At 31.8% G+C, this 24,900-nt stretch overlaps 1 protein-coding gene across 1 annotated transcript; it reads left to right on the top strand.

Annotated features, from left to right (window-relative positions):
* The first annotated feature begins 371 nt into the window (after positions 1-371).
* LOC120120091 lies at positions 372-19,032 on the top strand. Its single transcript, XM_039139831.1, has 2 exons — positions 372-382; positions 18,149-19,032. The coding sequence occupies exon 2, from the start codon at positions 18,161-18,163 to the stop codon at positions 19,004-19,006; it is 846 nt and encodes a 281-aa protein (XP_038995762.1). The 5' UTR covers positions 372-382; positions 18,149-18,160; the 3' UTR covers positions 19,007-19,032.
* Positions 19,033-24,900: the final 5,868 nt, after the last annotated feature.

Consider the following 24,900-nt stretch of genomic DNA (forward strand, 5'->3'; position numbering starts at 1 on the left):
ATTTCGGACTTAGATTTTAGTTGCTATTTGTTTACCACCCAGATCATACGCCCGAAACGTTTCTGACGCTTTAAAGTTGACCAAAAAATACAATGGTCTGGATTTCCCTCGCGTTTAAACGTTAGAAAAAACAATGGAAATTAGGAATAATCAATGATAACATGCATATTGGCTTGGGCTAATATTTATAGTGGAGCCGAAATATATATTGAAATTCAAACTCAAATTGAAATTTAAATTCAAACTCCAATTACATATGAAATGAATTTGAAATGCGTTGTTAAATTGAACATGAAAATTGCATAATTTATTCATACTGTTCAAGTAACATGCTTTATGAACCATCAAGCTAAAAGACAATATTGATTGAGTTCAAAGCTGAGTTGTGAGTTGATGGAGTTGTCACACTTGTCACATGGTTGGAATAAAGTAATTTGATGTAATAATTTTATTTGCACAAAAAATTATTTGATTGTTTTGATATTTTATAAAATATTTTAGAATTTTTAATTTAATAATAATATATATCGTAACGTAAAAAAAAATCTTAGACGCCTATAATTACTAAATTAATATCTTAAAACTCACTCAAAAGATAACCTTAAATTAATGTTTTCCACAGTGAAAAAAGTATGGACACTTTTATAAAAAGGATAGATACTTTACAATATTATATAAGCGCTACCTATTACATTATATAAACGATACCTATTACATTATATACTTGTAGTTATTGTACATACCTAAATATGTACTGCGAATTTAATGTTGTACCCCCTTTAACTACCACTACCATGCCACATCATAGTGAAAGCAGCACGACTGAAACATATTCAAATGAACCTTTGCTTACATCTCCATCAACTCCTGGAGCACTGAACTTGCACAACAAATTTTTGCCATGGATAATACTGATGTAGACAATGTTAAGCCAACCGAGGAATGCCATGAAGTACATAATGTTGATGAATCTGACAGATTGGTTGGTCAGCTCTTCTGTTCACATGATCAAGCTTGGCACTTTTACAAGGGATTCGCACGGGAACATGGGTTTAGTGCACGTAAGGGAACACACGGCTTGACGTGGAAGGGATGTGAAGACACAGAATTTTGTTGTTCCAAAGAAGGGTTTCAAGTATCAAAAGTCAATACTGTTGATCGCCAACGTGCTCATACGCCAGTCACAAGAACAGGATGTAAGGCTAGAGTCGTAGTTACAGCAACAAATACAAACGATCAGTGGGTTATAAGTAAGTCTGATCAGAAACATAATCATGCATTGTGCACATCTGCTATGACACCATTTATGCGTTCTAATAGAGCTGTAAGTAAGGCTGATATCGATGAGGCAACAACATTGAAAGAGGTCGGTGTTGGCACGTCACAAGTAATGAACTATTTAACGCAGCAGCAGGGGCTATCATAATGTTGGATTTACACATAAAGACCTCTACAATGCACTTCAAAGAGGTAAAGCAAAGGAAATCGTCGATGGGGATGTGAATGCGCTTATTGCCTACTTTGATTATAAGAACATGATGATCCCGAGTTTTTTATGACATACTCGGTAGACGAATCGGGGGCATTGTATAATCTTATTTGGTCGGATTCTACATCGAGATCGGATTACACATGCTTCGGTGATGTAATTGCGTTCGACACAACGTACAAAGATAATTTGTATGGTCGACCAATTGTGCCTATTGTTGGTGTCAATCATCACCATAACACAATTGTGTTTGCCACTGCCATAATCGCTGACGAGACGTCTCAATCTTTCGAGTGGGTGCTACATAATTTTTTAGAAGCCATGATGAAAATCACCTATTTCTGTTGTAACCGATGGGATAGGGCAATGCAGAGGGCTATCAATCTGTTATCCCTTATGCTAAGCACAGATTATGTTCTTGGCATCTTTCTCGCAATGCACAAGCTAACATTGGTGACCCAAAGTTTACAGCAGCATTCTCAAAATGCATGGCTTCCTGGTGGACAACCAAGGAATTTGATATTCAATGGCGTTCGATTGTTTCAGAATTCAACGTCCACAAGCATCCATGGGTGATTGAGAAGGGAAATACACGACACTTATGGGCACAAGCATATCTAACGGTCATTTCTTTGCCAATATTCGCTCAACACAAAGGTGCGAGTCTATGAATGCTTCACTAGCTATTGCACTGAAACACAAGAAGACATATTTAGATGTTGTTCGTGCAATTGAAGATGGAATTAGTAGAATGCGTATGAACGAGTTGAAAGCGGATTACTTAAGTTCCCATACTAAGCCCTTCAGATCACAAAACTGGTCGACCTTGAAAGCCATGCCGCTGCGATTTTTACCCGCGAATCTTTTCGTCTGTTCCAAGATGAACTTATACGGGAGACATTGTACCGGATTGAGGCAGAGATTAAGTCCTTATCAGATGAATGTCAACATTATATTTTGTCAAAGTACGCAGAAAAAAATAGGAAATTTGAAATTAGTTTTGATTCTCGTACGAAAACTCTAATTTGCTTCTGCAAAAATTCGAGACCGTTGGACTTCCGTGTCGCCATCAACTTCACATTTTGAAGCAATTGGACTACACATATTTGCCCGGGACTTTGATTCAAAGTAGGTGGACTAATGATGCGAAGGCTTCTGCACCCAGCTATGTTGATTTGAATGTGTCTCCAGAAGTGATGCAAATGGCAAGGTTAGCTGCTCTACGTTCAACGTCAAGTAGGTTATGCTACATTGCATCAAAGACAGACGAGTCTTTCAAAACCGCAAGAGATGAGATGAAAAAACTAATAGAAGAATTAGAAAACTCTTTTGGTTTGAATCATTCAGTCAACTAGAGCATTGTAGTAAACAATGTACGTGACCCTCAACGAAAACAACGCAAGCGAAAAGAAGTGCCGAAGAACAAGGTCGAGAAGAAAATTAGGCGATGTGGGTACTGCAACGGTGAGGGGCATAACAAACTAACATGTCCTCAAGTCAAGCTCAGTTTGAGTACAAGCACACAGCCTACATCAAACTGATTTTTTCGAAGACGGAATGGAATGCAACGATCTCCATATAATATATCGTAAGTACATGACTCCTATTGTATGTATATATAAATATTTTGAATGAAGGAAGAAAAACCGCGTTACTTAAAATTACCGACACTTTTTTAAATGGTATCGACACATTTTAGGTTGTAGACATATTCGCGCAAAACCGGTATATTATACCGGTTATATTGCAAATTTACCTATTTTATTATAATTATGGGTTCCGATGTGTAAATGTCGACACTTTTTTAAATCGTATCGACACATTTTCTTCCAATATGGACATAAAGTACCGACACAATATTAAAAAGTGTCGATATAGGTTGTAGACCTATTCGCTCATAAAACCGGTATATTTATACCTGTTATATTACAAAATTATCTATTACATTATAATTATGGGTTCCGATGTGTAAATCGACACTTTTTTAAATCGTATCGACACATTTTTCTTCCAATATGGACATAAAGTACCGACACAATATTAAAAAGTGTCGATATAGGTTGTAGACCTATTCGCTCATACAACCGGTATATTTATACCTTTTATATTACAAAATTATATTACATTATAATTATGGGTTCCGATGTGTAAATGTCGACACTTTTTTAAATCGTATCGACACATTTTTCTTCCAATATGGACATAAAGTACCGACACAATATTAAAAAGTGTCGATATAGGTTGTAGACCTATTCGCGCATAAAACCGGTATATTTATACCGGTTATATTGCAAATTTACCTATTTTATTATAATTATGGGTTCCGATGTGTAAATGTCGACACTTTTTAAATCGTATCGACACATTTTTCTTCCAATATGGACATAAAGTACCGACACAATATTAAAAAGTGTCGATATAGGTTGTAGACCTATTCGCTCATACAACCGGTATATTTATACCTGTTATATTACAAAATTATCTATTACATTATAATTACGGGTTCCGATGTGTAAATGTCGACACTTTTTTAAATCGTATCGACACATTTTTCTTCCAATATGGACATAAAGTACCGACACAATATTAAAAAGTGTTGATATAGGTTGTAGACCTATTCGCGCATAAAACCGGTATATTTATACCGGTTATATTGCAAATTTACCTATTTATTATAATTATGGGTTCCGATGTGTAAATGTCGACACTTTTTTAAATCGTATCGACACATTTTTCTTCCAATATGGACATAAAGTACCGACACAATATTAAAAAGTGTCGATATAGGTTGTAGACCTATTCGCGCATAAAACCGGTATATTTATACCGGTTATATTGCAAATTTACCTATTTTATTATAATATGTTGAAAGTGTCCATACTTTTTATAAAAGGATCGATACTTTTTTAAAGATATGTAATTTATGTTTCAATATTTTTTAAGTATGTTTCATGTTTTCCACCTACAATATTAATTTAATTTCATTTGCACAAAAAATTAGTTGATTGTTTTGATATTTTATAAAATAATATTAAGAATTTTTAATTTAATAATAATATACCGTAACGTAAAAAATAAATCATTAGACGCCTATAATTACTAAATTAATATCTTAAAACTCACTCAAAAGATAACCTTAAATTAATGTTTTCCACAGTGGAAAAAGTATAGACTTTTATAAAAAGGATAGATACTTTACAATATATTAAAAAAGTATAGACACTCAAATGTATATGTACACATAGAAGCAAATATGGAATAATTAATGAAAATATACACACCATTTCATCACACCAAAATATAAATACACAAGAATGTTTAAATAATGTACCGACAAACAAAATTAATCCGATGGAAAAGGGTTGTTTCTAACGAAGTCCGGAACATTAGAGGCCTTCAACAAATTTTCCAAATACTCTCGTATGTTTCCGCCTTTTTCTGAGGACATACATAAATAATTTCAATTATCAAACTAATGAGGTGCAATTTTACTAACAATAAATTAAATTAAATTCGCATAAGCATGAATAAATTTGTGTCATACCTAGAGCTTTGTCGTTCGAATGGGAAGCAGCGTCAAAGGTATGTGGACATATGTAATTGTATTTCTATATAAACACATAAGTTGTTTGGATCATCAATGTCTGAACACCTGTTCAACTGGAAAAAACATATTGCATAAATGCAACTTACCGGATTATAAATCATTTTTTCCGCTGAATCATCGACCAAAGTGTATTTAGCTCGTTAAAATGGACACGCGTTCCAAACATCATTGAGATCTTTACAGTAGGTAACAGAATCGTATGTTTTGCATTTTTTTTGATCCTGTTCACAAACAGTCGAACATAAATATGTAGGAATCATAGACAACGAAAAGTCAGCAAACTGTAATGACATTCATCTTACCCACACGAATAGAAAATGCTCGGAAAATACAGGTAGTTTCTCAAGTACACGGTCGACGTTATGCCTGAGATTGTAATCAAGTTTGAATGTTAACATTCAAATGTATAAATCACGATTTTGACTACAGTAATTCAATTGCCTCAAACATGTTCTAACCTCATCTTTGAAGACCAAAGGGCAACAACAAAATTGTCGACACAAAATTGCATAAATTCAAATAATCCTCTTCTGAGGACAACATCTACAACATGAAGAAAATGAGATTAAAGTTCTACGCTTATATGTTAAAATAATGGATACAAAAGAATAGAATTCAAACCTGCCGGCAGTCTTGGGATGTAGGCAAGGACACCATTGAGATCAAAAATTAAAAGTTTTCTTGAAGGCAGGCGTTGCAGACGATATACTGTTTGGATCATCATCTTCATCATCATCATCGTCATCATCTTCATCGCCAGCTTCATCGTCATCATCATCGTCATCTTCATCGTCAGCTTCATCTTCTGCGACCGCTGGTTGTCCACATCTGTTAAAAGAAAATAAAATAAAGTTCAGAATGTGTAAATGTTAAGAAACATAGATAATGAATTACCTAACTCGTTTGATGTCGTTGACGTAATTCGTACGCAACATGGAGACTTCACGTTGCAATGATGAATATCGGATCGCATTCCACTCACAAGGGAATCAATATGCTCCCGAAAATTGACCATGTATTCCATCACGGTCTTAATTGTGACATCCTCTGCAACTGGAGCTTCTTCCATCATTGCGTCTCCACTTGGTTGCTCTTCTTCATGGCCAACGGGGTCCATTTCCTCCCTCTTGATCTAATCCGACCTCCTTGACATGCTTCCAACCGAGTTTTTCAACAAATCATATCCCGCTTTTTTAATAAATACCATGTCAATCTTGCGGGTTAATCGAACAGGGGCGTCATGCGAAAAATCAACTTCCTTCTTCTTCAATAGATGGGTGATGACACATCCATATGGTAGTGTAGTTGAAATTGTTGCTCCCTTTGTGACCATATATACAATTGTATTAAATATGAGTTTTGCAATGTTTGGAGCCGTTTTGGATTTATACTTTGCTATCCACCAATAATCGATGTCTCGAAGCGTTGAATGTTTTCCCCCACTAGGCCGGATATACCATGTGAGCATTTTGTGAAACACTCTCGACTCTACATCGAGGTGAATTGGGCTATTTCTAGTAACCCGTTTAATTGTAGACCAATCTACACCATTTTCATCTGAATCCCCTGTATTCGCTACACCTAAACCCTCCGCAATAGTTTCTGGAGATATATATATATCCTTCCCCATGACATGTGTATTAATTCCTATTATATAGTCTTATTAGGCTCGTGCTGTAAGGAAGCATTGTTGTAGAAGACTCTAACTAGGTTGGGATAATATCTTGGTTCTACACCAAGGAATTCAAGCCAACCCCAAGATGTAAATGTGGATTTAAAACTAAATGCATATTTATCATCAAACAGAAACCCAGGTCAATGACACGTTCGGGACGAATCTTCCTTACTTTAAAACTCGTCTGCCATCTTTGTTTCTCCATGTCGGATCTAAGTTCAGAGTTTCGAAGGACCTGATTTCCTCAGAAGAATCGTTTGTTACAGAAGGAGGTGGTGAGAAGAACTGGGTTGAGAAGAGCTTTGAGAAAGACCTCGCTTCTGACGCTGACGTTTTGGAGCCATTTTGGTTGGATGCTACCCCTATTACAATGGAACACAAACACATTCAGGATAAAAACTCCAATATAAAAATCAATCAAACCCATAAAATATCGATAAATTTACCTGAATATCTGGTCGTCACTTATGATAACGGTAGAAGAAAGAGGAAGATCTGCCTGCTTGCCTTTATGTTTAGGGTTTCTCGATTAAGAGTACTATATATCGTAAACGGTGGAAAACACTTGATATTTAAATTAGTATCGACACAAACTATATTAGTGTCGACACATTATTTAGACATATTCTCACATAAACCGGTATAATTGTACCGGTTAGATTGAAAAATTACATATTACATTATACTTTTGGGTTCGATGATTTTGGGATCGACACTTTTTATATACGGATCGACACTTTATGGTGCACCCTGTTTTCCATTCATATTTAAATTAGTATCGACACAAACTATATTAGTGTCGACACATTATTTAGACATATTCTCACATAAAACCGGTATAATTGTACCGGTTAGATTGAAAAATTACATATTACATTATACTTTTGGGTTCGATGATTTGGGATCGACACTTTTTATATATGGATCGACACTTTATGGTGCACCCTGTTTTCCATTCATTTTAAATTAGTATCGACACAAACTATATTAGTGTCGACACATATTTAGACATATTCTCACATAAAACCGGTATAATTGTACCGGTTAGATTGAAAAATTACATATTACATTATAATTTTGGGTTCGATGATTTTGGGATCGACACTTTTTATATATGGATCGACACTTTATGGTGCACCCTGTTTTCCATTCATTCTGGAAATAATATCGACACAAACTATATAGTGTCGACACATTATTTAGACATATTCTCACATAAAACCGGTATAATTGTACCGGTTAGATTGAAAAATTACATATTACATTATACTTTTGGGTTCGATGATTTTGGGATCGACACTTTTTATATATGGATCGACACTTTATGGGTGCACCCTGTTTTCCATTCATTCTGGAAATAAATATCGACACAAACTATATTAGTGTCGACACATTATTTAGACATATTCTCACATAAAACCGGTATAATTGTACCGGTTAGATTGAAAAATTACATATTACATTATACTTTTGGGTTCGATGATTTTGGGATCGACACTTTTTATATATGGATCGACACTTTATGGTGCACCCTGTTTTCCATTCATTCTGGAAAAAAAATATCGACACAAACTATATTAGTGTCGACACATTATTTAGACATATTCTCACATAAAACCGGTATAATTGTACCGGTTAGATTGAAAAATTACATCCTTTTGGCCATATTGTAAATTTGCCTTTTACTTCCAAGTATCAACATGACCCTTAATGTGTATAAGAAACATGTACAACAACATACTGCTAACTTTTCTCATCTCATTCATAATTATATTCACATACGAAATATAAATCGTATACAAAATTATAAATCTTATACAAATTAACCCTACATTTACATCATTGCATTCTTTTGTTATTCTTATGTAATATTGCAGCTTTTGTTATCTCCTGTCTTCGTTCATTTTGATTGTGGCTTACGAGATCGTTTAATACTCGCGATCGATCCCAGTCTCCAACAACCTATATTCAAATTGTCAGAACGTTAAGTATTGTCAACTACAACATTCAATATACGACTTTTAACAATTTTACCACAAACGATTTTTTCTATCCTTACAAAATCACCAGTTGCCCCTGTAGAACCGATCGATTCCATCGACATCATCACATACATGCCGCAATCATATCTGTTACAAAATTTGAAAACCACACATGTCAATTATGATGAATACTGCATAAATTAAGCTTTCTATTTGTGATAACATCTCATACCCATTCAATTGCTTATTCTTCTTATGCTCCACAAATTTGAAATTTTTCAAGGGATACTTTCCTAGAGATCCACAGGACTCAACCCAAATGCGTTTCTTATTATAAGAATCTAATATTTTAATCTGCATTAAAATAGAAGAAGTTATGCACCAAAAAAATTATGCATTATAATTTACATAATGTCCTTTCATACATACATACATACCAATCTCTTAGCATCCTTCACTCTCTGTTTAGCTGCTTCAGTTGTAAACATACTATCATATATTGTTACAACATGATCTACCATATCCAACACCAACAGATACCAATGTGAATTATGGTAGTTTATTGTGATCATGATCTGCAACAAATTTCACACCCAATTTGACAAAATTCAACATTCTATATCCGAAAACATCATTTGCAATTGGTATGGTGTCTTACCTTCTCACAGTCGGTGAATTTCACATAGTTATCCAATATGACACCCCAGAAGGTAGAAATACTCTCAACACTTTCTTTGTTGTTAGCTTCCAACGCCTGTTGCTGTAATTACGCAACAAACATTATTAATTTACCGTCTATAACACTACTTTTCAATATTTATTAATTTAACTCACCACTAAGAGGTATGGAAGGTAGCCAATCCTCCGGAGTGACTTTTGAGAATCGTAGCATATGGTCCAGGCGAGCAATCGATAACCTAACAAAATTAATTACACAATCAGAACATATTCAATAAGTTTTAACATTTTCTACTTTCTACTTACCACACCGCCAACCCATTCCGTAGGCTTCAACGTTGCAACGTCGTATACAGTAGCGAATTGATTCCCATTGATATTACAGAATATCTGTATGAATCATTAGGATTAATATGTGTCATGAAATATTTAAATATCACTCACAAAACAATATATTTCCCTTACCCGATTCTAACTCGCTATTCCATAAATAATCACAAATTGCAGCTTCGATGTCATCAATTCCGCTTGGAATATCCGCTTTTTCAACCTACAATTTTGCATACAAATTTTTGTCACAACAACATAATAAAATCAAATTAAGTATTCTTTATTAAACTTACCTTCTGCTTCTTCTTCTGGGGTGCAGGACATTCCGAATCCAAAACTGCTGCTATAACACTCTCCGGTGTATAAATGACATCGACTTCCTTCCTCCTCATTTCTTCCATCTCTTCTTCCTCCTCCCTCTTTTCTTCTTCATATTTTTTCAGTTCATCGTACTTTTTTTCTACATAGCTCTTCATCTCTTTTATTTCACCCTTCAATTGAGCTCCTTCATCCGAGTATTTATCAACCACCCCCTTCACCCCCGTAAGTTCACTCCTCAAATCCACAACCTCCTTCACCATTCCCTCAAATTTTTCTCCCGTCACCATCTTAATATCACCCCTTAACACCCAACTTCTTTCACCACTTCACCCCTCAACACCTCTACTTCTTTCACCACTCCATCTATTTTTCCTTCCACTACCCCCTTATGCCTCTCGAGTGTATCTTCGACTCTCTCGAGTTTCTCTACGACTTGATCAAGTTTCTCTTCGACTCTTGATTGTCTTTGCATGATTTCAAATTGGATTTTTTGATATCAGCCAATTCAGACATCAAAATGTCGAAGTTACTCTGTTTTGCTTCACCGTCGTCCCACTCACCGTCATCCCCCAATACAACCATCCCTCCTTTCTTCTCCTCTGCCTCCACTGCCTCCTCTACATCCTTGCCAATAACCTTCAAAATTAAATTACAATAGTAAGACATTGATTATATTCTTAATATTATTTAATTACATTTATTACCATTTCTTGCTTCTTCCCTCTATCCAACTTCAACTTCACCATCACTCTAACCACCTCTTCCTTCCCCATGCACGGATGCGTGCCACTCCGGTTCTTTCATAAGCCGGCACTGCCTCACAGCCCGACCAAAAATCGAACAGTGCAACCTGCATTTATAATAAAATTTATATTTTTATATAAAACACAAAAAAGTGATTCAACTCATTTACCTCTAAGATTGCTATGCACCCTTTGAGGTATCTCTGGCTGCCCTTTTTAAAGGTGATGATTGATTCAATCAATCTCGAATGGATATATTCAGCCCAATTGAATTCACCCTTCAAGCCTTCATCGCAAATGAGCTTCATATATTCCTTGTTTGTTGACGTATCACCCGTTGGACAAAGAAATATCCCGACAAGGTACAATAGAACTCGGGCCTTCAACTCATCCCCCCAGTAAGATCCACTTTTGATATCCTCTTCAACTTCAGCATATGTCACCTTATGATTCAAACCATATTTGGAGGCAAGTACTTTCCAGTTCTTACTCCTACAGACTTCTATAACACTTTTGCCTTTGTTTTGTACCCCCAATACGGCTGCAGCAGTCGATACCCCCAGAGGGAATGAATAATCACCATACTTAGCCATACATTGACTAACGTCAAATTGTGCCATCAAGGATCGACACAATTCCCTCCGAATAGGTCGATCCCTTACTCCGATCAACGATCCAAAACCTATTTCTCCCAGCACATTCAACTGACCCTTCTCCTTAAGGTGTTTAATTAATAAATTCACCCTTTTAATGCTGCATCTTGTCGACACTTCCTACATTTTTTAACAATATATAATGTTATAGTTCTTATATATTTTGTATCAACGTATTTACAAGTTTAATGAATACCTTATTTTCATGTGCTTTCCTCCGTTCTTTGTATTCTTTACTATCATTCCTTGACTGTGTGATGTAAGGTTCCTTTCAGCATCACTCATTGAATTCCATTTGGACCTCACATCTTTTTTCACCTAATATTAAACATAAACGTTTCTTAATCAATACATTAACACTAAATACTAATACTACTCAATGTCAATTTCATTTTACATATCGAACCGCTCTGTGTGCCATCTCCCTTCATCCTTTTGCATTCGGCCATACTGTTAACATTTAAAATTTGTAATCAATTTAAAGTTTATCGATACTTTAATCCAATTACCATTTCAACAATAATAACAAAAAGACATTGATACTTACTAGAAGTACATATATCCACCCTTTGGTTGCTTTCGAGTCTCGGCCTCAATTCAAAGTCATCTGCTCCACCAACAATTTTCCAACCCATTGACTCCATTTTTCCTTCATATATCAGTTACGCAAATCAAATTATTTTGTTACATACACTTTTCAATATACAAATATAGATAACTACTCTTGTGGTAAAACGGTTTTCTTCAAAAGAATTTGAATGGCCACACCAAAATGTGTCGGCACATTTATACAACCTATAATATCATTTTCTACCTATAATATTTAATAAAAGTATCGACATTTATATTTTTCCTTGAATATCTATTTCTACCTGCAATCGGTCCCAAATGCTTCCTTACTCCAAAACCCCAAACAACACATAAAAAACCCTATCGCGATTACTGTAATAATTAAAATTAGGGTTTCGACAACATACTTTTCGATTCGACTGCAGCAACAAACAAACAAACTTCGCTTTAGAAACGCCTTCTGAAATGCAGCAACAATTACTCTTCGATTTCAAAAACTCGTCCGTTCTATCTTTTTTCAGAGGATATTTAGCTATGGCCTTTATATTTTCATCGGATATGTTATTTATATTTAATCGATACAAATACAAAAGTGTCGATACTTTTATGTCAGATGTCGATACTTTCGAAAGGATAATTACCTATTTCTTTGAAAGTGTCGATAATTTATTACACGTACTTACGAAAGTATCGACACTTTCAATATATCCGGTATCATTTTACCGGTTTTATCATTTTGATACCGGTTTTATCATATTTTACCTGTTATATCGTTGTGGATCGATATTTTTTTTAAAGTATCGACACATTATAGGCGCTATAACTGCTTCTCTTTTAAATTCACAAAGTGTCGATCCTTATATAACGTATCGACACTTTTAAATTTACCGGTTTTATCATTTTGTTACCGGTTTTATCATATTTTTACCTGGTATACGTTTTGGATCGATATATTTTTTAAAAGTATCGACACTTTTTAGGATTTATAACTGCTTTTAAAGTTATGTAATTTATGTTTCAATTTATTTAATAGTGTTTCATGTTTTCCACCTACAATATTAATTAATAATTTAATTTACACAAAATTTTATTTGATTGTTTTGATATTTTATAAAATTTTTTAGAATTTAAATTTAACAATATTAACCAAATATAATAATAAATATGTTTTCAACAGTGAAATAAGTATGGACACTTTTATAAAAATGATATATACTTTTTGAAAGTTATGTAATTTATGTTTCAATTTTTTTTAATAGTGTTTCATGTTTTCCACCTACAATATTAATTTAATAATTTCATTTACACAAAAAATTATTTGATTGTTTTGATATTTTATAAAATATTATTTAGATTTTAAATTTAATAATATTAACTAAAGATAATAATAAATATATTTTCACAGTGAAATAAGTATGGACACTTTTATAAAAAGGATAGATAATTTACAATATAACAGGTAAAAATATGACAAAACCAGATTCATTATGACAAAACCGGTAAAATTTACTTGATATGTTAAAAGTATGGACACTTTTATAAAAAGGATAGATACTTACCGATAACCAAAGTTTACCGGTTACCAAATTTTTTAATAATTTTTCATATTTTCTACCTAAAATATTATTAGTTGTCAACATAATAGGTACCGCTAAACCGAATTTATTAAATACATTTTAATGTATCCGGTAATGTTGTATATTAGCCGTATATTAACCCGCCTTTCCTGAGACATTCCCCCTCTTACTAATAGGAATCCTTACTTCTTTTCTGTAATAGGAATCCTTACTTCTTTTCTGTTTGGATGGAAAGAAAATTCCAGACATGGAGTCCTTCAATTTTCCCTCGCATCAAAATTGCTGGTACACAACCCAATCACAAAAACTTTGAAAATCCCACATTGCAATGAAGGAAAATAAAAGACACAATGATCTTTCTGTCATATAAATTGTTTTTTTTTATTTTTAATTATTTATTTTATTCGTATGGTTGAACTATATATCAATTAATTTTATTTTCTGTTTTGAATATTATATTTAAATATACAATGATAAATAATGATTTTATTAATTATTTTTATTTTAACCGAACTTTTTTTATCATGTGTATGGTGTAAAAATTGTGCATTGTTTCGACCTAGGACCTAATATCAATAAGACTTTATTTAGTTTGAAAGATGAAAATAAATAATAATATAATTTTTTATTTAAATGTTTAAGATTCATAATTAATTTTTTGTTTTGAATTCTAACTATTTGATTAATAATTTTTTTTATCTTTCCTAATTTATATTCTTTATATCAAACAAAGTCTAAAGATTTTATTTATACAATTCATTTGTTAATTGATAAGTATTTAAAAAATCACGGGCTAAATAGCTTATGTGGTAAATGAATTGTTGATATTCTTGAAGATATGAATTCAAGCACCATATATATAAGGGTATAACGTTCAATGTCAAGGGATTGAGAATCATCTTTTAACAAATAATTGCCCCAAATTAATAAAAAAATGCACTCCAAATTATTAATCATTTTGAGAAAAAATATACTTATTTTGCTAGGAAATATCTGTGTTATTATTTGATAAATATAATTCTTATTCTTTATCAAATAATATTCTATATCATATTATATTTTAGAGTAATATTAAAACGACTTTTCAACAATCTCTTCGCCTTTATTCTATAAAGGATATTTGAGATTTTCATGTGTTTTTGGTTCGCTGGAATGTTTATGAAGGAATTAAAATCTGTGAAGGAATTGGAATCTGTAGGAATTGGAATCTGAATCTGAAACCTGTTTGGTTGACAAGAAATTGAATTGAAATCCAATTTCATATTTTGTTTGGTTCGTAGACATGTCAGATGAATTTGATTTCAGTAATGTAAAATGACAGAATTACCCTTCTTATTTTTTTACTTAATTTTAGTTTGTTTTATAACTTACATGTAGCAATATATTATAAAAATTTAAAAAATATTAAATTTTTATTTTATTGATTGATTATTCATTCCAATAAATTATAAAAAATCATACTAATAAACATCATAAGTTAAAATCATCCCAATTAGGGATGACCATGGGTCGGGTTGGGTCGTGTTTTTGGTCCACCTGACCCGACTCGAGAACAAGGGAACCTCCACCCGAGACCTGACCTGACCCGAATATATGAATTAGAAACCGACCCGAAATAATAAAATTTTTTTTATTCAATAAAAACAGTGACTTAATTGAAAAACTTATATATAGATGGATATTATTGTAATTATTCCTAAATATATAAGGTAAAATTATATATTTTTTCGGGTCGGGTATTTTTCACCCTAAACCCGAACCCGACCCGACCCGAATATCACACTTTAAAAAACCTGGCCGACCCGAATATCACACTTTAAAAAAACCCGACCCGACCCGAATATCACACTTAAAATAAACCGACCCGAATATTACACTTAAAAAAACCTGACCCGACCCGAATATCACACTTAAAAAAAAACCGACCCGAATATCACACTTAAAAAAACCGACCCGAATATCACATTTAAAAAAACCCGACCTGAACCGAACCTGATTTTTTTTAAAAAAATTCGACCCGATTAGGTCGGGTCCGGGTTGAGTGACCATCCCTAATCCCAATCAAAATATGTTAATAAGTTACCAAAAAATTGATGAGGGTAGTATGGTCAAATTTCACATTCCCTCCTTCAAATGATTTCAATTCCATCATTTTTTGGATGAAATTTACTTTCCTTCATTTGATGGAATTGAATTCCAATTCCCCATTTGAAAACTTGAACCAAACATGAGAAAGTGGTGAAATTGAATTTCAATTCTCCCTAATTCCAAGGAATTTCTGAGAACTAATCGCCACCTCATACTTTTCTTATAAAAACATGATTTTTATATTTATTTTATATTTAATATGATATTTAAAATTTAAAAAAATCAATATATCTCTTTGATCACAAAACTAAATGTTAACTGTTATAATAGAGATATTTTTCTTTTAAATATTTTAATTTATTTAGTCAAAATAAATATGTAAGTTATCATTTTATTACCCTTTTAGTACCTACAGTTAGGGTGGATCTATGTTATGGGCGGGAGGAGCAATTGCCTCTCTCAATTTTGATGGTCTAATTATATTTTAGGTCACTGATAGTTTTGAAATCATTATAACTAAGCCCTTGCACCTCCTAAATTTTTTTGGTATAATTATTTTAAGGATATTTTCAGTTGTAAAATTAATGAAATTAAGCCTTTACCTCAAATTTATATGGTTTAATTACTATTTAAGACCTTTGAATTTTAAATTTAGTGAAACCAAACCATTCATCTCTTAATTTTTATGGTTTAATTATTTTTAGGACACTATTTATTTCAAAGTTAGGCAATTTGCCCCTAATGATTGAATCTTGATTCTGTCCCTGCTTACATTTAAGAGTTTATTTAGATAAATTATGCATAATTTTTTTATTAGTGAGTGATTATAATATAATATCTATTTAAAAGATTTTTAATCATATGACATCGAACGCTCAAATATTCGTGTAGACTTTCAACTTTTCAAAAAGTTGTGAGAGAATTTAATTAATTTTTAAAAATAATTGAACCATTATCTGAAATTTTCATAAAATAATTTTTGTTAGTAATAATGTGGATCATGATAGAAGAAAGCTTTGAAAAGATAGAACTACGTTTTGCACATGGATAGTTCTACCGGATCCAATAAAGACTACATTATTGATCATAGGGCTATGAGGTGGTGAAAAAGCTACACAAGTCGTAGTCACGTATAGAGACCACGTGTACATGATTTTATGTTAAAAATAAAGTTATAATTAAAAATAAATAAAAATATTAATAAAAATACACAAATAAAAAAAATAGAACATAAGAGAACTTAATTTTTTTTAAGAAAAACGATGATCTCATCCACGATCCATCCATACTTATCCCAAAATGACGTCAATTATTTTTTAAAAATTTAAGATTAGTTTCTCTTAATATTTTTTATCACTTTTCTCTTTTTCTTTTAATATTTTAGTCGTCGATAATATTAGTCTTAATATTAATTGTTGACTACTCATGATTATTATTATTTTTTCCTTTTGTATATTATGTTCTTTATTTTTCTTTATTTTTTATTTTTTAAATTTTAAATAAGAATTTATATCTTTGTAATACGCTTATTTTTGCTATTGTAGTACATTTTTTCTACTAATGTGACACGTTTCTTATGAATTTTAGTATGTTTTCGCATAATTCTATGGTTATGTTAGTACTCGCACAAAGATCCTCATAATATTTATTTTTTAATTAATTTGTTAGTGATAAAGTATTGTCAGATTTCTTTAATAAAAAGTTGTTTACATATATAATTATAATTGTGTAATGAAGTAGCGTATAAATGTTAGTTGTTTTTATTTGGTTTTTGTAATATGCTAGAGCTAGCAAGACCATTTTCGAAAATATCTAAACAACGCAAGGTAGCTTAGTAAACAATCGCATATTATTTGAAACCAACAAAAGTCATTTTCTTTTTCTCCAATCACACGGAGACAGTTAAAAGAAATAGAGAAAAAAAGTCAGTTGAACTAAAATTTTTCTGACGTCACGCATCCCAATTAAAACCAAGATCTGCGTCATCATCTGGCCATCCACGTGGTGCTCATCTACCAATCTTCTATTTATGGAAAGCCGAAACAGCCTGTCCGCGTAAATCCCTATCCAATTCTCATTGACCCACGTGTCCCCTTTCAAATCCCACGATCGACAAGTAAGCAGTTCAACTCGAACCCCGAGATCGACGTGCCCCATTATTGGCGCCGCTGACCGGGACACTCCTCGTCTTCCCATTGGCTCCCCATTGGGCCCCACTCGCGACCTTTGTTCCGTACCTTGGGCCCGTTGATCTTTGCCACGTTTCGTTTCTCGACCAATCCTTTTTCTGTGCTGTTTGTCTCTTTATCCACACACGTGTTAGACCTCACATGTGTCCCCTTCCTCCTCCTTATAAAACCCGACTCCTGTTTCAAGCATGGAGAGCGTCCAAATCGTATCGTCCCTGTATACGCAAGGAAAGGCGCGAGGTAAAGGAGAGAAAAAAAATGGAAGGCAGAGGAGGGTGTTGCATAGCGAGATATGCAGCCGCTGGCCATGGGGTTTATGATATGTCGAAGGTGAACCGGATAATGCTCCGGTTCCGACCGATCGCTCCCAAACCGGCGACCGGCGGGTCGGTTTCCCCACAGGGAAGCGGTGAGGTTTGTTCTAAGCCAGGGAGGGGGAAAAGAAGACCCTCTAAAGAAAGTAATAGTATGAGTAATAGCAAGAGGTGCAACAAGAAAAGAAGGGTTTTGAACGAGGAAAAAAGGGTTACTTTGCCGCTTCTCCCTGAAACCCCTGACTGCAAAGTGTCTGTTCTGAATCAGCAAAAGGGTGGAGTGATACAAAAGACGATGCCTTTTTGGTTAAGCTTTAGTACCGCTGATGATAAAAAGGAGAGTTTCCTCGGTGGTGGTGGTGTTAGGCCAGCGGAGCAGGCGGTGGTGGTGCCACAGCAGAGGCTGAAGGTGGGGTCATGCGTGACCGTCGAATGCCTGACGGACACATGGGTTAGTGGAGATGTTTTAGGTACAACAGAAGAGGAAAAGAAGGTCAATCTGGGGAGAGACACGTGTCCCGGGTTTATATCAGATGGTATGGGGAGGGTGACTTGGACAAACGGGGCGTATAAAGAAATGGTCGGAGGAGAAACGATGGTGTGTCTGGCGATGAAGGAGAGGCTGCCGTTGATGATAACGTACCCGGCGTTTACATGCAAGGTAAGGGTGCAGTACACATGCGGGAAAGAGCGAAGCTCCTTGACGCTGCCTTGCGACGTTTGGCGAATGGACGGTGGTGGCTTTGCATGGAGGCTGGATATCAACGCCGCCCTCTGCTTGGGCAGATGAAACGAGAACACTTCAAATGCATGCAGCACCGAGTTTTTCTCTTTTAAGCTGTAAATATTTTCATGAGATTTGTTTGTTTCTGTTGGGGCTTCAACTTCTTTACTGTTTCCTTTCCGAGTGTTTAGATGCAAAACATTTGATGAGAAGGGAGATCTAAGAGCACCCATATTTGGATGTATTTATTATTATTGTAGATGGTTTTGTGCGAGTTCTCAACAACACTTCAGTTTCTTTTTGTTTCTTTTTCTGTATATTTGCTGCAGTTTGCATATATAGATCGAGATTTTTGCTTAACCCAGTTTGCCATAGGTTCAGGTTCACCTCTTACTATTCAATGTATGCTATATGTTCATTATACACAAGTTTTTTGGATGTTTTAAATTTGGGTAAACTGTAAATGATCATTGTCGTCGTCACTGTATGGTGAGGTGTTTAGTTTTAATGATTGTCTAACTATTTATATATATTTTGAATTAAATATTTATCGATAAAATTTATTTTTATATATATTTTAAATTAAATTTTACTGTTTAAATTATTTTTCATGTGTATAGTTTTATTTATTTATATTATCTTATTGAGTTAATGTTTGAAATATTATGTAGTGAAGTAATAATGGTAACGTTAAATATTATTAAAATTTTATTTTATTATATTTTAATTAATAAATTAACGTATAATAAAAATAAAATGAATTTATAATATATAAATAATTATGTGATAATTTTATAATTTTTAATAATTAAAAGATTTAATAATATAATAATTAATTAAGAGATAAAAAATATAATATTTTATAATTAAAATATTATTTAATAATTTTTAATAATCATGAAATATAATAAAATAATATTTTATAATTAAGAAAATATTTATATATGTTAACTTTTAAATTTTAGGGTTAAAATATCTTATGTTTTTAATTGAAAAGCAAAAGGACTAATCAGCTATACTAAATGTGGATTCCCTCTGGTATATATCCATTGAAACTTCAATAGGCAAAGACGCACATGAAGAGATAAAAAGAGACATAAATAGAAAATAATGGATTAATGGTTTTAGAAATTTAAAATGATATTATTAGTAAAATAGATATTTTTTTAAATAATTTTTATTAAGAATTTTTTTAATAATTCTTATTCTGATAGATAGGGGAGTAATAAAATTTTAAAATGATATAATAATTAGTAAAATAGATATATTCTTTTAATAATTATTATTTAGGTAAGAAAGTGTGAAAATTTTACTTCTAATAAGTATTAAATGTACAATTTAATAGAGGAGAGGAGTCAATTTAGAATTTTTAATCATATTTATATATAATAAGATTTTAGAATGACACTATCAGTAAAATAAATATTATTTTTTTAATAATTCTTACTTAGGTTGAGAGAGGAGATAGGGAGCAATAAAATTTTAGAATGACGTAATTAGTAAAATAGATATACTTTTTTAATAATTATTATTTAGGTAAGAAGGTAGGAAAAAATTACTTTTAATGAGTATTAAATACAATACTTAATGAAGAGGATATGTGTCAATTTAGAATTTTCATCGTATTTATATATAATAAAATTTTAGAATGACACTAAATAGATACTTTAAATAATTCTTTGTTAGGAGAGGAGAGGAGAGTAGAGGAGAGAGGGGAGCAATAAAAGAATGACATAATTACTAAAATAGATATGTTTTTTAATAATTTTTATTTTGGAAAAGATAGAAAAATTTTATTTTTAATGAGTATTGAATTCACACCTTAATAAAGAAAAAATGTGTTAATTTATAACTTAATTACATACTTTAAAAATAGTTAACAATAAAATAGATAATTAATATAAAATATTCGAATATTAAATTTATCGAGAATACATACATCTGTCACCACTGATATTGTGTAGGCATTTTTCAATTAATATTTCTTTTTTTATTAAGCTAAATGTGATTTCAAAGTAGTACTCTCAATCATTTGACAATGAATGTTCAATTATTCTTGTAGTCGTTGGTGCTCGAACTTATGACCTCTAGAAATAACAACGATTTTCACTGATGTAAATTCATTCGTGCTCCAATTAATATTTCTATATATGAATCACAGTGGGTTAAGATATTAAATATTTGGTATAACCGTGCTATCAGAACATGTATTTCTTTGCACAATTAGAATGAAATACTCCACCTTCCAACATATATTTTTTTAATTAACAGTTGAAGTCTAATTAATAATTTAAATTTTGAGTTATTTGTACTTTTTAAATTTTATTCACGTGTTAAAATTAGGATAAAATATATAAATGAACTTCTGATTATAATATATTATTTTATTGAGTTATTAGCTATTAAAAATTATAAAATAGTCTCTTAACTATATAGAGTTGTTTTGTTGAGTCTACCGACTATTAAAAATTATGAATTGGTCATCTGACTATTCATTATATTCCAAACTATTTTTTTTCTTTAAAAAATTAACGAATGTGAATTGGAAGTTAGCATGCTAACTGGGATATGATTAAATACGATCTCATAATCTCAAATAAAGATTATATCTCAGTTAACATGTTAACATTTAGCTCATACGACCATTAATTTTTTAATGAAAAAGGACGAGTTTGGAACACATTGAATAGTCGGGTGACCATTTTGTAACTTTTAGTAGTCAATGAACTTAACAAACAACTCCCTATAGTCAAGGACAATTTTGTAACTTTTAATGGTCAGGGGATTTAACAAAACAATATCATATAGTTAGGGGACTATTTATGTACTTTACCCTAGAAATTAATGAAAATAAAAATTATAAATATTGGGTTTTAAAGTTCTTCAATACTAGTTTAAAGTAGGTGGAGACTTAGATAAAATGGAGTGGGTAAACACCGTTACCCCTTGAAATTTTTAAATTTTCTATACTTTAGATTTTTAAATTTTTTATTGATAATTTATTTTTATTCGCACTAAAATTTTATAGATTCGCTTTCATCTCATATTTTATAAATTCATCTCCTAGTATGAAAATTTAATGTTTGAAGATTTAAAAAGAAGATGATGGGAAAAAAGAAGATAAAGATTTGGAAATTTTAATTTATAAGGAAATATAACATGAAAAATAAATATGACGTGTACTCATTTAATTGGATAGAGATCATGAATGAGGTGGTGAATAAGGTTCATGAAATAATTTCTCTTTTTATTGACTTTTTTTTTATCATTTTTTAACTTTAACTCATTATTATTTAAAATTTATTATTGATAAAAATATGAAAAATATATTTTAAAAACTCTCAATTAAGTATTTTTTTAAATATATATTTTTTATAAAATTTAATTGTTTAAAATATTTAAATAATTATGGTGAAAGTTTTAAAATTTTCACTTTTAAAAAATTAATAATAAACAAATTTAATGGTAATAATAAATAGATTTAATGGAACTGAGGGATTAGTATAATTTTATCAAAAGAATATGTATATTTAATAACATTTTATATATCTTTTAATAATAATTGAACTAATTTGCATTTTTTAATTTTATCTAGAATTATAGATTGTTTTTATGATTTGAATTAAAAATAAAAAATTTATAATTCAACACGTGTGTATAAGTAGCGTCGTAGGATATAATGATAAATCAATGCAAAAACGTTATTGGTGATTTTTTTCCCACCTTCCTTCAATACTCATTGATTTAATATTGATATTTTTTTTTATTAATTTAAAAGATTACAAAATAATATTGTAACCCCTTAAATTTGACCTAGGTGGTCACATATCGTATTCAGAAGTTCTCTTCATATTTAAAACAGAGTTGAAATCTATATAATAGTATAATACGAAACTAAACATGTAATACCCATTTCCCGTATACATTCCCGTACACGAGTCAGAGGACTTTTAAAACATTTTCGTACTTGAAAACCAATAAAATTTTATTTATTTAAATAAACAATTTAATAATATAGTTTATAAAACGTTATTCAATATATATATATATAATAACATTTATTTAAAGAAACAAAAGTATACCGATTTTCAAGTAGAAAATGCTTTAAAAGTCATGTAATAAATGTGACTTGTGTACAGGGACGTATACGAGAAATGAGTGTTACATTTATTTTTCTAATTTTATACTTTGACCATTAAACTTTTAAAACTTACATTTTGGTTACTAACCAAAATTTGGGGTATTGCAAACCATCAATATGGTGCATACGGTAAACATATATACATATATAAAAAACGTATAAAACATATACAAAACAAACTACTGATAATACAGATATATCAAAACAGTAGTCACCAAAATATAACAAAAAAGACATATAGAGATATACAGTGGCACAAAAATGAGGAGTGATCGGTCCTGATACCAAGTCTGCTAGTCTACTGTTTGCTACTATCTGAAAAAGTTAAAAAATTTAAAGAAATAGAGTCTAAAGCTTCCATGTAAGTCAAGAAATTTATTCTAGGATTAAATTAAAAAAAAATAAAAGCAGAAAAACCGAAACTTAAAGCAGATTAAACAAGTATAAAGATTAAACTGAAAAATTATAGAACTGTAAACTTGAATTAATAAACATAAATACTAAAGCAAGGATTGCAATATAAAGAATTCAAAATTAAGGATAATAACATAAATGATAGAAACTTAAAGGCAAGCACTTAAACTAAAATAGATATTATAAAAATTTAATGCTAAAATCTAAATAAAGCGATAAATAAATAATAGTAGAAAATAACAGCTAAAATGTAAACTTAATAAAACTAACAACAATAACAAACAAAATTCAAAGGCCCAAAAATAAATTAGGACAATGATTAAAGTTAAATAATATGAAAGATGCATTTTCAAAGTACGAACATTATGGAAAATAAACAAATATGGAATCAAGGATCGAAATAAATCAATACAAAACTTTAAACACTGAAACTTAAAATCAAAAGATTGAATATAGATTATATTGAAAGAAAGTCAAATGAGCAAGGCCCTCGTACAATAATAAACCTTTAAAGCTAAGCGTGGAATTTTCCACCCCACTCAAGTTACACATGGTTTAAGCCCAGTAAAAACTAAGCATTTAATTACCTTCATTTATGCAATAAAATAAATTAAATTAATAAGGCAAATAATTATAAGCCCTACATTCACGGCAGTAAAACCATACCTTTAGCAAATCTAAAACAAAGTCTCCTCTGAAAACCCCATTGATTAGAGTTCTAGAGGAATCAAATGGCGCCACCGTTGCTTCATGTGGCCATTCTCAGGTGGCCCTCCTCGCTCTCCGACGACTAAAGGCACAAACAAGGAAGCACGAAGCCTCGCTTCGCCTTATATCACCTCAGAAATACAAGATAAATTCGAAAACTCTAAAACACTCCTAAATCTGCATGGGTAAGGGACGCTACCTTCAAATGGAGCCTTCTTTTTTTGGTTACCCTTTTGCTTTCTTCTCTGTTACTCTCCCCTAAAACTCTCTCCGTTTTCTTTTCTTAAAACCAAAAAAAGTGTCCCCCAAATATATATTTTGTCTCTCTCAAAATAACACCCTCTCCTTTTGTTTTGTGTGTGTAGAGATCGAGAGTCAAACTGAGAAGACTTCTTTCTTCGTTATTTTTTTCACTGTCCTTCACGTCTTCGGTCAATAAACACCGAAGAGGAAACACGACACGAGCATGCAGAGCGTTGAAAGATAAGCCAACTCATCGTGTGCCATACGCGCGGGAGATGAACGTTTTTGATGACTTGAAACATCGTGCATGCATCAAATGTGCTCGATCCGGATAGTTGAATCATCTGAGGCATTTTGGATCAATCTGAAAAGTTGGATCAATCTGAAAAGTTGGATCTAACTCAGATCTAACGGTTGGCATGATGCCATGATTGACTGGGGTTAAAAACCCTAA

The sequence above is a fragment of the Hibiscus syriacus genome, unplaced genomic scaffold, assembly GCF_006381635.1.
Source record: "Hibiscus syriacus cultivar Baekdansim isolate YM2019G1 unplaced genomic scaffold, ASM638163v2 tig00001104_pilon, whole genome shotgun sequence".
Taxonomy (NCBI): domain Eukaryota; kingdom Viridiplantae; phylum Streptophyta; class Magnoliopsida; order Malvales; family Malvaceae; genus Hibiscus; species Hibiscus syriacus.